The 12,005-nt window shown below is 51.0% G+C and overlaps 6 protein-coding genes across 6 annotated transcripts; 2 read left to right on the forward strand and 4 right to left on the reverse strand.

Moving 5' to 3' along the window:
- Nucleotides 1-323: 323 nt before the first annotated feature.
- ARC35 (Arc35p) lies at nucleotides 324-1,702 on the reverse strand (the record flags this gene model as incomplete). The annotated part of the gene is made up of 6 exons (XM_076631230.1): nucleotides 324-348; nucleotides 420-636; nucleotides 722-966; nucleotides 1,041-1,200; nucleotides 1,285-1,535; nucleotides 1,641-1,702. 6 exons carry the CDS (start codon nucleotides 1,700-1,702, stop codon nucleotides 324-326), a joined length of 960 nt encoding a protein of 319 aa, XP_076488809.1.
- Nucleotides 1,703-2,048: 346 nt separating this feature from the next.
- On the forward strand, nucleotides 2,049-3,979 carry TMS1 (Tms1p; the record flags this gene model as incomplete). The annotated part of the gene is made up of 6 exons (XM_076631231.1): nucleotides 2,049-2,156; nucleotides 2,232-2,426; nucleotides 2,509-2,612; nucleotides 2,675-3,490; nucleotides 3,550-3,735; nucleotides 3,799-3,979. The coding sequence occupies 6 exons, from the start codon at nucleotides 2,049-2,051 to the stop codon at nucleotides 3,977-3,979; spliced, it is 1,590 nt and encodes a 529-aa protein (XP_076488810.1).
- A 293-nt stretch (nucleotides 3,980-4,272) lies between these two features.
- Nucleotides 4,273-5,736, reverse strand: JCM6883_001379 (BTB/POZ domain-containing protein; the record flags this gene model as incomplete). The annotated part of the gene is made up of 3 exons (XM_076631232.1): nucleotides 4,273-5,162; nucleotides 5,239-5,539; nucleotides 5,602-5,736. The coding sequence occupies 3 exons, from the start codon at nucleotides 5,734-5,736 to the stop codon at nucleotides 4,273-4,275; spliced, it is 1,326 nt and encodes a 441-aa protein (XP_076488811.1).
- Nucleotides 5,737-6,376: 640 nt separating this feature from the next.
- Nucleotides 6,377-7,835, reverse strand: JCM6883_001380 (uncharacterized protein; the record flags this gene model as incomplete). The annotated part of the gene is made up of 3 exons (XM_076631233.1): nucleotides 6,377-7,260; nucleotides 7,331-7,625; nucleotides 7,698-7,835. 3 exons carry the CDS (start codon nucleotides 7,833-7,835, stop codon nucleotides 6,377-6,379), a joined length of 1,317 nt encoding a protein of 438 aa, XP_076488812.1.
- A 259-nt stretch (nucleotides 7,836-8,094) lies between these two features.
- Nucleotides 8,095-10,275, reverse strand: JCM6883_001381 (uncharacterized protein; the record flags this gene model as incomplete). The annotated part of the gene is made up of 3 exons (XM_076631234.1): nucleotides 8,095-9,357; nucleotides 9,411-9,878; nucleotides 9,943-10,275. 3 exons carry the CDS (start codon nucleotides 10,273-10,275, stop codon nucleotides 8,095-8,097), a joined length of 2,064 nt encoding a protein of 687 aa, XP_076488813.1.
- Nucleotides 10,276-10,615: 340 nt separating this feature from the next.
- Nucleotides 10,616-11,965, forward strand: JCM6883_001382 (DUF92 domain-containing protein; the record flags this gene model as incomplete). The annotated part of the gene is made up of 5 exons (XM_076631235.1): nucleotides 10,616-10,846; nucleotides 10,917-11,279; nucleotides 11,348-11,359; nucleotides 11,429-11,674; nucleotides 11,756-11,965. The coding sequence occupies 5 exons, from the start codon at nucleotides 10,616-10,618 to the stop codon at nucleotides 11,963-11,965; spliced, it is 1,062 nt and encodes a 353-aa protein (XP_076488814.1).
- Between the last annotated feature and the right edge of the window lie 40 nt (nucleotides 11,966-12,005).

Genomic DNA, 12,005 nt, shown 5'->3' on the forward strand with positions numbered 1-12,005 from the left:
TGCTCGCTATGTCGTTTATAGTAGGCTTCTTTTCGCTGCTCGGTGTCCCCCCTTTCGATGGAAATGCGTAGTCTTTCCGTCTCTATCCGGTCATTCGCGTGCTCAAGAGAAACATCTTCTGCCACCGAAACGGCTCGAAGGAAAAGGATTGGTGAGGAGTAAGCGCCTGTGACGCAAGGCGGATGGCGAACCAGAGTCTACCGACAGCGAGCCGCGACTCTGAAAGTCTCCCTCGTGTGTCGCCGAAGCGAGAAAACCGAAGAACAACGAGACTTATTGACACAGAAACGAAAACAACACAGAGATCACCTTCTCTGCTTGCTTCAAGATCGTACGAAAGATCGTCCACTGTTCACCAGAGACACAATCATCAGTATCCCAACCATTCCTCGAAAGAGATCGAAGTTGAGAGGACTGACCTAGCGGTTTTTCCTTTCGTTTTCCCATCCTCGTTCAAGCTCTCGTCTGGTTTCGCTCGGTTGAGGACCTTCAAGAATTCGTTCGTTCGTACTCGCAATCTCGAGTGTAAGTAGGCTTTCGAACATTTGATGTGGTAGTGAAGGTAATCTCGGAAGAGTTGGATTTGAGTGATGGTGGAAGCTGAAGTTTGGGGAGTCATGTGTCGGGGGAAGAGAACTACTCGCGGTACAGGACGAAAGCATCAATTTCACTGACAGAGCGGAAAAGCTTGAGATAAGAGCAAGGAGGAGAATAGACGTACCAAAAGTGACATAACCAGCTTTCTCGGTCATATCTAACCCTTTCAAATGACGAATTTCCAAAGGCGGTTCTCGATTCGAATACAAAACTTGAGGAGCGGTTTGACATGAAGGTCTTCGACGAGCGTCTACGAATTCTTGCAAGAAGACTCGACCGAGGATTCGATCGGTTTCTTCTTTGAAGATGGTTGAGAAGATACAGGTTACTCGGTCTCGAGAGGGGATTAGGTAGATCGCTTCTTCGGGACTGCGGTTTCATGAATTAAAGTGAATAGTCAGCTTTCAAGCTGAGGTCAACAGGGAAGACGGATGAAAGTTTACCGGTAGTGAATCGCCATGACTTGTTGTTTAGGATCTTCTTCACCTTCTCGTTGAGGTTGAGCTTCGAGATCCTTCTGTACGGCGAATGCGCGTTCGAAAGGAGCTGCGAGGGCGTTCCTCTTGAGTAACGAAATTGAAGTAATCAAAGCCTGTCTCTCCTCTATTAAGTTACACGGCACAGCATCGTTAGGAGACCAGTCAGAGATACCGTTCCGAGCGAAAAGACAGCCAGAGGATAGCTCACCGATCGACTGAGGACCCTGTTCCAAATCGATTCCCAAACTAACCGAATACCCACTCTCGGTACTCGCCTGATCAAGCAACAAACTCCCGTATTCCCGTTCGAGTACGTCCCTCGCTCCATAAGTCTCGAGTTCGTTCCAACAAGGGACGTCCATCGAGAGTAATAATTGGTGCTTTGCTTTAGTGTTGGGAGTTGAGAGATGGTATCGAACTGAATCGAAATCTACGAAGGATTGATCGAGCGAGGAGGGACTGTTGCATAACAGGCGAGGGATAGAGATGAGGGAGATGATGATGACGAGGGAGAGGGAAGTCAACATCTCTAGAGAGCCAAAGCAAAGTAGAATGTGAGCTTACGTTACATATTTCTCTGTGAGGGTATCAGCCAAGTATCGGTTCGCGGGTTCGAGGGAGAGCATGATGAGAAACGAAGGGAGAGATCAAGTCGAGGTGGGGGAAAAGGAACGCCGGATTGACGAATTCGCGTGAAGTAGTACTGAGATATTCCTCTTGTACTGTAGCTGGTATCGGCTAGATCGAATTGGGTGCGTGAGATGGAGGGGAAAGAGAGAGTCGCAGTTCGGGAGACTCTTGATCTCCTTCCTCTCACCAAATCCGCCTCTATCAGGCTTGTGCGCCTTACAACTCCTCTCAGGCTACAATCAAACCCAGTCGTCTCTCCGTGTCGTCCCGCTCGTCTCTCCCCGTCCCTCCTCCCTTCGCCTCTCTCTCAACAACCGACCCACCTCCAGGCATCGCCGCTAGATGGGAGCATTACTCTCGATCCCCTTTTTGGGATCTATCGCAGGACTAGGAGGGACCGCCGTCTCTGCGTGCGTTTCAGGTCTTGCATTCTTCTGCACCGGTCAAGCCGTTAGTCTCCCTCCCTCTCATTCCCTCTCCCCTTCCTTGCTACCCTACTGACAACGTTCAATCCGAGACGCACAGGCTTCAGCATTAACGAAGTCATGCAACTGCAATTCTTCCGTCGCGACCCGAGTCGGGTTCTCGTTGATTTTCCTCCTCAACTCGTTGTTGGCTTGGATCATGTTGAGTGATTGGGCGATCAAGAGGATCGAACAATGGAGTTATGATTGGATCAAGATGAGTTGTCAGTCGGGAAAATGCTATGGAGTACTAGCAGTTAGTCTTTCCCTCACTTTCTCCCGAATTCTCGTGTGCCGTGGGACGTGTTTGAGCTGAATTAGTTAACTCGAGTGAGTAGGTTCATAGGATTTGCTTCGCTTTGGCATTGTTCCATATGATCTTGAGTGTGTTGCTCATCGGGGTTAAGGATACTCGAACGAAACGAGCCGCGATACAAAATGGGTAAAACTTGTTCTGTCTTTCTCCTCTCACCTTCCACTCCGGCTGACGCTGAGTCGCTGTAGATGGTGGGGACCGAAAGTCCTCTGCTGGTTAATCCTCATCTACCTCTCCTTCCTCATCCCGAATTCCTTCTACCTCTTCTACGGCAACTACGTCTCTCTCATCGGATCAACGATCTTCATCCTAATCGGTCTCGTCCTCCTGATCGATTTCGCTCATTCATGGTCCGAAACCTGTCTCGACAAATGGGAGAAAACCGATTCACCTTTCTGGAAATGGACCTTAATCTCCTCTACTCTCGGTCTCTACCTCATCACGATCACCCTCACGATCCTTCAATACGTTTTCTTCAGTGGGAAAGGTTGTGGAGTCAATACGACATTGATCACGATAAATTGGCTATTGAGTTTAGGAGTTTCGATTTCATCGATTTCTCCCAGGATTCAAGACTCGAACCCACGATCAGGGTTGGCGCAATCAGGGATGGTCGTAGCTTATACTTCGTACCTCATCACTTCGGCAATCGCGAATCACGACGACGATAAAGGTTCGAATTCGACTTGTAATCCTTTGACGAAACGGGCCGCGGGAGCGAGAACTGGAATGGTCGTTATGGGAGCGGTATTCACGTTCTTGGCGATCGCGTATTCGACTTCTCGTGCGGCGACTCAATCGAAAGCTTTCGCACCGGGAAGGGGAAACAACCAGAAGAAAGGGAAATCGTTTGGAGACGATCCGGAGGAAATGGGTTACTCTTCGATCGGACCGGGAGGAGATGAAGACGGTTCGAATGAGCTGAGTGGAGGAATAACGACGAAACAACCGGGAAGGAAGGAAACTTTGAGATATCAAGCTTTACAAGCTGCGGTGGCTGAAGGGTGAGCTCCTCTTACTTGTTCGCTCTAAGCTCCAGTACTGACGCTCGCTGTATTTGTAGCTCACTACCTGCCTCGGTTCTCGACGAATCAGATTCCGAAGACGAAGGCGACGAAGATACACTCCTCAATGCCGGCACTTCACCTCTCAACGACGACGAGAAATCCGGAACTCGCTACAACTACAGTTGGTTCCACGTCATCTTCGTACTCGCTACGATGTACGTTGCCATGTTGCTCACAAATTGGTTCGTCTCCTCTCTCTTCTTCCTTGCGAGGAATTAGTCGACTCACTCTGATGAGTTGCGCAGGAATGTTGTTTCGAGAGCTACTTTCCTCGATGATGTCCCGAGTGGGGAAGAGGGTCAACCGATCAGGATTGGGAGATCTCACGTCGCGATGTGGATGAGAGTCGTTAGTTCTTGGGTTTGTCTCGGGCTGTACGGGTGGAGTCTCGTTGCTCCGATCGTCCTCGAGGGGAGATTCGATTGAAAGCACAGGAGGTTGACGAAGAGATGAAGGAGTATTGGTTCGAGGGTTTCGCCACGTTATTTCTGTTTAATTCACACTTTGTTGTTCGCTGTTCTTCCTCACACGTCAACAATTCATGTAATGTTTCTCGAACTTGTCCTCGAACGGTGCGCGTTGAAAGGCCTTGCGGACCGAGGGAGAGAATCTTCGAGTTCCAGCTCGCTGGACAAGAAGACAAGGAAGCGACGACTCTTCATAAAGCAGCTCAATTTCAAACACGCCAACCTGTCCCTGCCTCCAGTATCAATCTGTGCTCACGAAGTTGCAGGTTTAAGTTTGGTAAACAACTCGAACACTAACCCAACTTTTCTTTCTTCGAGCACTCCATCCCTCAAATCCGTCTCGAGATCCTTCATCTGTTTCGAATCCTTGACGTAGCTCCAATTATCGAGAACAGCTACAACGCACAAGGACTTGATCTCTTCGTAGTCGGCGGAGAGATCAGAGAAGAGTTCCATCAAAGCGTTGCGACAGTCGAGTTGAGCGGCGATCGACTTGTAGGCGAGTTCGCGGAGGGTTTGGTGTTCGTAGAAGCTTGCGAGTCGATACATCGACTTCGGAGAGCAAGAAGGGGGAGAAGAGGGTTTGAAAGGAGGGGGAGTGTGAGAACGGGGGAGAAGAGACGAGAGAGGACTGAAGTAGACATTGCCGGTCTCGAGGTAGTAGAGGTAAGAGAAGAGGGTCTTGTAGGCGGTGTGACGAACGACGATGCGATGGATCGAGGGAGAGGGCGCAGGAGAAGGGTAGTAATCGTTTTCGAGGTCAGAATCTTGATTCATCGCATCGTCTTCCTCCTCTTGATGTCCGGTGGTACTCGTTCCTCCTTTCTTTGTGAGCGCTTCGCTTTTCTCGCCTCCGCCTCCTCCTTTCTTCGAGTCCGTGATTGCATCCGAGGTCGAAGCAGATGGCGATTTCTGAGCTTGGTTCGAGGTTTCACCCTGTTCGAAAGCATCGAATTCGAACTTGGGAGCTTCCAACTTCTTCGCCGTCTCTGTGAACCCGTCGCTTCCGAAGAGAGTCTTGAAGTAAGGCGAAGATTTCGCAAGCACGAGCGATTTTGACCAAAGTCGACGGAGAGGACGTTGTTTGCCCTTGGCCGGGAAGAGGAAAACGACGTCGTTCTGCGCGTAGTGGGTGATTGTTTCTGTGATCGAGTTAATGAGGGCGGTCAGCGTTGCGATGTTACGATGCTCGAATGAGCTGACGAAACGCGAATTTACCCATTGCTGCTCCCTCGAGGCTGCTACGGTCGGAGATCTGTAAGATGGGTCGGAACTTGAACGAAGCGTTGATAATGTGTCCCCCCATACGAAGAACTCGGATCGCGTTCGCAAGCTCGGGAGTTACGATTGAAGAAAAAGGGACCTCGCCTTCAACTCCTTCCAGAACTGGCGCATCGGGGAGAGGTACGAGGACGTCTGATCTGTGTTTGGCCGTCCAGAATCGAACTTGAGCGAGTTGGTGGTTGAGGGGAGTACTTGGGTTGACTCTCCAGCTCAGCTTGAACTTCTCGGGCGGAATCTGTGCGATGGCAAAGCCAAGGTTGAAGCATCTGGAATTGTACGTAGAAGTAACAAACTCACGCCTCCCGTTTCGTTCTCCGACAGAGCGAGATTGACCGTCGCCAATGTAAACCCTAGATTTTTCCCGACTGGCCCGGAGAGATCGCTTAGGCCTGCAGTCGCGACCGTGTACGTCGAGTCGTCGCTCGTAGACATGTCGTAGGTTCAGAACGGGTAGAGGACGAGAGAGAAAGAGGAAATAGGACAAAGGGTCGAGAAGAATGATTTCGAGCGTCGACGCGTTGATTTCACCGCGGACATCGTTGGACATCGTTTCAGCGTCAATTGAGCCAGTACGACAGCGAAGAGAAAGGATCGAGTTATCATGCGATTGCAGAAGGGAACCAACGTCAATAGAGGGAAAGCGAAATCAAGTACAAAAGTTTTCATTTTCATGGTTCAACTTGAAGGTCACCACTCAATCGTTCCGCGCATCCTTCTCCGTTTCCCTAGCCTTCCTCCTGCCACGCTGGTGTCTGATGAGAGATGGGCGAGATTGGGCGAAAGGGGTTCGAGTCAGGCAAAGAGGGGAAGAAGGAGTGGTTTCGGAGTGGTTGTTTCGAGTCACTCTGATCAGATAATCACTTCCTTCACTTTTCTGTCCAACCCACACTTCAGAAGTACACGTGACATCTCTCAGACCTCACCGCAAACGGCTCAGACCTTGTTGACCGCAGGAGAGAATCTGTCGCAGCTTGAGCCCACCCAACGAGCACAAAACGAAACGAAATAACGACGATTCCAAAGAAGCTCGACACGCAACAAACCCCCTCCTGCCTTCTCCCTCTACCTGCATTCACGACGTTGCCGGTTTGAGTTTCGCAAACAATTCGAACACCAATCCTACTTTTCTTTCTTCGAGAACTCCATCCCTCAAATCCGTCTCGAGGTCCTTCATCTGTTTCGAATCCTTGACGTAACTCCAATTATCGAGAACAGCTTCGACGCACAAGGACTTGATCTCTTCATAATCGGCAGAGAGGTCGGAGAAGAGTTCCATCAAAGCGTTGCGACAGTCGAGTTGAGCGGAGATCGATTTGTAGGCGAGTTCGCGAAGGGTTTGGTGTTCGTAGAAGCTCGCGAGTCGATACATCGATTTCGGAGAGCAAGATGGGGGTGAAGAGGGTTTGAGCGGAGAAGGAGTGTGAGAACGAGGAAGGAGCGAAGAAAGAGGACTGAAGTAGACGTTGCCGGTCTCAAGGAAGTAGAGGTAGGCGAAGAGAGTCTTGTAAGCGGTGTCACGAACGACGATGCGGTGGATCGATGGGGAAGAGGTAGGCGACGGGAAATAGTCGTTTTCGAGATCAGAATCTTCGTCGACCGAGTCTTCCTCTTCTTGGTCCTCCTTGTTGCCCGTTTCCTCCTTCTCGGTGAGAGTTTCGGTTTTCTCGACGGCTCCTCCTCCTCCTTGCTTGACTCCATTCACGATCGCGGCAGTTGCAGTCGAAGGGTGAGGCGTTTTCGGAGTTCGGTCCGGGATCGCACCACGAACGAGAGTGTCCATTCGTAGCTCGGGGGCCTCGAGCTTGGCGTTCGTCTCCGCGAAGCCTTCACTATCGAAGAGTGTCTTGAAGTACGGCGAAGACTTGACGAGCACGGACGATTTCGACCAGAGACTCCCCTCGTTCTCGGGCGGGAATAGGAAGACGACATTGTTTTGGATGTAGTGAGTGATCGCACCTTTAGGACGGAAGCGATCGTGTAAATGCAAAAACCCCAAGGAGACCAATCGCGAGTTGAACAAACTTACTAGACCCGGTTACCACCAAGCTACCACAGTCCGGCGAGTGCTCCATACGCCGAATCACGAGCGAAGCACTGACACTGCACCCTTGATCCCTCAAGGTTCTGATCCAGTTCGCGAGCTCGGAAGAGGCAGCGGAGGAGAAAGGCACTTCGCCTTCACTTCCTTCGAGAGGAGGCGCGTTGGGTGTAGGGATGCGGTAGCACGCTTTGCCGGAGTGGAAGCGGACTAGAGCAAGCCGGTGGTTGAGCCCAGAATCCAAGGTAGATCTCCAGTTCAGTTTGAAGTTTTCGGGAGGGAGCTGTTTGTTCCCCAGCGTAAACGTCAGTTATAGTCGATCACACAGGTTCCCACAGGGAGGGAATGGACGCACTGCGCTTGAACCATCGCTCGGAAGGGCGAGGTTCACTTTCGAACCCATCAAACACAAAGCTTGCCCCGACACATGAGAGAGTTCAGACGGGCCATTGATTGTCGAAACATTGTAGATCGAATCGGTGGTGGTAGACATTCTGTCAGGCGAAGTAGCGCTGCGCGTCGCGGAAAGAAGGAAGGGTTGCGACTCGAAAGGTCGATGGAAGAAAGGCGAACAATGCGTTTTTCAACCGCGGAGGCCGTGGATCCTGACCAATCGACATCGGTCCAAGCAGCATCCTAGGGATAGTAGAGTGTTGAAGGTATCATGCGATTGCAAAGGGGGTAGTAACGTCAATAGAGCGAAAGGAGTAGCGAAAGAGAGCGAAAATACAGAGATTTTTGATTTCGAATGATCACCACTCATCGTTCCATCCCCCCGTCTCGGGATTGCCCCAATCTCCATTCTGTCCCGCCGTAGCTCTATCCGAGATCGACGGAGTGATCGTTTCGTTCCTTGCTCGAGTTCCCCATTCTGTTGTTCCGACAAATCCGTTCTCCCTCAATCCATCGAAAACCAATCCCTCTCCACCCTCCTCGTTCCCCGACTCTTCCCCACTCTCGATGCCGTTGGCCCTCTCGATCCCTTCCCAGTTCTTCCATCCGATCCTCAACGCTTCCAACCCTTGAGCGTTTTCAACCCTCTCGAATACCCATTCTTCGTCCTCATCCTCATCGAGCAAGATCTGAATCAACGCTCCGATTTCTCCTCCTACCATTTCTCGAAGACACATTCTCTCGCCTTCTCCATCTTGAGTACTCGAGGGTAATCCACCAATCCTCCAAATTTCACTTAGGATTAACCATCCGACCTTGGTTTCTCCGACTCGTTCCTCCGCATTCGAATTAAACAAAGCTTTCAATTCTTCGAGTACGATTCGACTCGATTGGCAGATCGAAGCGTTCGAATGAGCTCGATGAACGAACGATCCGACCAATTTATGTCTCGCTAACAACGGGAACCCTCCTCCGTCTCCTGCTCCTGCTCCTGTGACAGTTGGAGTCGTCGGTGAAGCGAGTGGAGGTGACTCCTTGAGCGTCAAACCGGAAGAAGAAGAAGACGAAAGAGGAGGGGAGAAGAACGGAAGAGGGACGGGTCTAGCCGATCGTGGAGATCGTTCAGATTCGTTCGAGAACCGTTTCGTGAAGATTGCGATTTGTGTCGAGTGGAACCGTTCTGGGTTTTCGACTGGGCGAGTCGAGTAAGGATCGTTCGAGAGAGCGGGATGGAGGGATAAGGAAGGAGGAGGGAACGGGATCGTTTTCGATGGGGAGTAGTAAGAAGCGAGGGAACCGACTCCGGTGAACGAGAGGGAGTATTCATCGGTACTTCCGCATTGGTCGAGAATGTCGTGGCACCAGGATTCGAATTCCGATGGAGTGAATTCGAACAAATGAGTTGGATCTCGGAAGACGCGCGAAGTTCGACCGGTCGGATCGGGGTGAAGGGTCGATTGCATAGGAGATGAAGAGGGAGATGAGGAAGAGGAGGAGGGAGGTGGGAAGTAGGGGTTGAAGCAATGATTCGGAGTCGTGATGATGATTAGTCGAGGAGAATAAACGTTGAAGAGGAGATTCGGTAGTCTCGTCAATGCCGATGCAGTCATATGTTCGATGATCTATCGCGTACTGTGTCAGTTCGTATTGCCTAGGGCTGGAGAGGATAACGCACCTCTGTCAAGACTAGGGCTTCGCAATCTTCCAAACTTTCGTTGAAAACCTCTACATTCCCGCAAAACACTTGCGTCGTCAGTTCCTCGAACCTGAACTCTGGAGCGATCCACCGATTCTCTTCTCCCGGATCCGACGGTTCATTCGGTTTGATGACTCCTTTCGCAAAATTGCAAGTTTTCAAATCTGCGTCGATTCCGACTAATTTTCGAAGGTGTAGTTCTGCGTGACTCGGATCGGGTCGAGGGATAGATCGGAGGATAGAGAGCTTGTCGGATCGGGATTGAGAATCAGCAGCGGAAGAAGAGGGAGGAATGCGAGTAAAGCTCGAAGTTGAGGCGTAGGAAGAAGGGACGGAAGGGGCAGTCGGAGTCGAAGGAGGGTACAGGGAGGGAAAGTCGTCGACGTGATAGGCTGGAACTGATAGTAACGAGAGAAGAGACCCTTCTCCACATCCCAAATCCGCAACCTGTATCAAGTTTCGAAAATTATCAGCTCGGAATCGACAAGGAACGACGGGACATTGGGCTCACGGATCTGATCCCTTGTTCTTTCAATTTCTCATAGATGAAAGTCCTCCTCGCTAACCACAAGGGTGGGAAGAACCGAGGTTGATCCGCCGAACTCGAAGAGTTTTCGATTGCGCCGGTTCCTCCTCCTCGTGACACGTCTTCGCTTCCTCCCTCTTCTGGTTCCGAATCGAGTCCATTCTGATCAAAGTGATCTGATTGATCGATTGAAGAGTCGTTTGCGAGTTTGAGCGAGTTCTCGGGGGTCGAGAGAGGTTCAAGTGGGGATAGAGGGGATGACTTCTCCTCGAGGTGCAGAGACGCTGCGAACTGTTCCTGTAGAGGCGTAACACTCATACCGATTTCTGCACGACCGGCGAGTGAGTTGAGCGGAGAGGATGAGGTAGACGGGGAAACAAAGAGAGATTGGAGAATAAAGATGACGGGCCGTTCCTGCGAGCTCTGGGGCGTCCTGGTTTCCGGTCCAGGTGGAGTGGTCGAGTGCTGAGGTCGATCGGAGTTTGATGCAGTCAGAAGAGGGGAAGAGAAAGAGCCTCGTGATCTTCCGGGACTTTGTTCGTAAAAATTGTTGAAGGATCGACTTCGCTCTTTCCCTTGCCGCGTTCTGCCGCTAAACTCCTCACCAGCATACGCCGGCACCCTCGCAAGCACCGACGACACCCCAGGCGCTCTCAGCATGCCCAACATACTCAAGTTCAAGTCCCTCGAAATAGATCATCTCTCGCTTCATCTCCCTTCCCTCCTAATCGCTACTCTCCTTGCCTTACGGGGCTACGGATCAACCTCGCTTTCGAAGTCAGGAGCGGTAGCGGCACTTGTGTATGGCTATCTTACGCTAGCTTCTCCGCTGAGATTGTTTGGAGTTTGTCTGCTGGGGTTCTATCTCGCGGGAAGTAGGGCTACAAAGGTGAGCGTCAATGCAATCAATTCCGTTGTCTTAAGGAAGAGAGCTGATTCCGAGAGCTGCTTGATCCTAGATGAAAGCTCAAATTAAAGCGACTTTTGAAGAACCTGAACATTCTCCTCTTCCTTCGACATCGACAAGCTCGACTCGGACGGTGACACCACCAGGCAAAGATACTGCGAAGAAAGTGCAGAATCACGGGGGAGGGGGACGACGAACTGCGACACAAGTAGCCTGCAACGCACTCGTCGGTTCGATCTGTTCAATCCTTTGGCGCTGCCTGTACTCTGGGGAACTGTCTCCCTCGACGACAAGTTGGCAACAAGGAGATAGATGGTGTGTCATTGGAAAGTATGGAGAGCCAGACGAGAGGAGATGGAGTAGAGTGTTGACTTTCGGAGCGGTAGCGTTCTGGAGCGCTTGTTGTGGCGATACTGTAAGTCTCGGTCCCTCTCTCGTCTTTTCGATAGATGCGTGGCTGAGATTCATTTCGTTCGGATATAGTTTGCTTCAGAGGTGAGTTTCTCTCCCATTCTCGTTTTCTCACTGTAAGGTTTCTGACCATTCCTTCCCTCCGCTCATTAGCTCGGTATCCTAGCTCAACAAGCTCCGATCCTCATTACGAAACCCTTCTCCGGACCAGTTCCGCGAGGTACGAACGGCGGAATCACGATTTGGGGATTATTCGTTTCGCTTCTCGGAGGGGTTTACGTCGGGGCCCTCGCGGTCGTGTGTTTATTGGTACAAGGGCAGAGTGAGAGTTGTGCCGGGATGTCGTGGATGGTTGAACTTGTCGCTGTAGCGGGATTGAGTGGACTAGGTGGAAGTCTCGTGGGTTTCTTCTCACATCATCTTGCGAAATTCTTTCCCTTCCCGTGACTCTCGCTGATCGCCAACTCGCCCTTCGTCTAGCTCGACTCTCTGCTAGGAGCACTATTTCAACCAACCTACTATTCGACGACCCGGAAACTTGTCGTTCATTCTCCCTCTTCACGAAAAGACGACGACAAAATCATCAAAATCCCGGGAACTGCGATTTTCGGTCCCTGGTTGAGTAATAACGGAGTCAACGCAGTAATGGGACTCGTTACTACCTTGATCGTAGTCAATTACATTCGATAGCTCGGCAATTCAAAATCGAATTAGCCGGTCTGCTTTCTTT

This window comes from Sporobolomyces salmoneus, assembly GCF_050403485.1.
Source record: "Sporobolomyces salmoneus JCM6883 DNA, S_salmoneus_JCM6883_v1_ctg15, whole genome shotgun sequence".
In the NCBI taxonomy this organism is placed as follows: Eukaryota; Fungi; Basidiomycota; class Microbotryomycetes; order Sporidiobolales; family Sporidiobolaceae; genus Sporobolomyces; species Sporobolomyces salmoneus.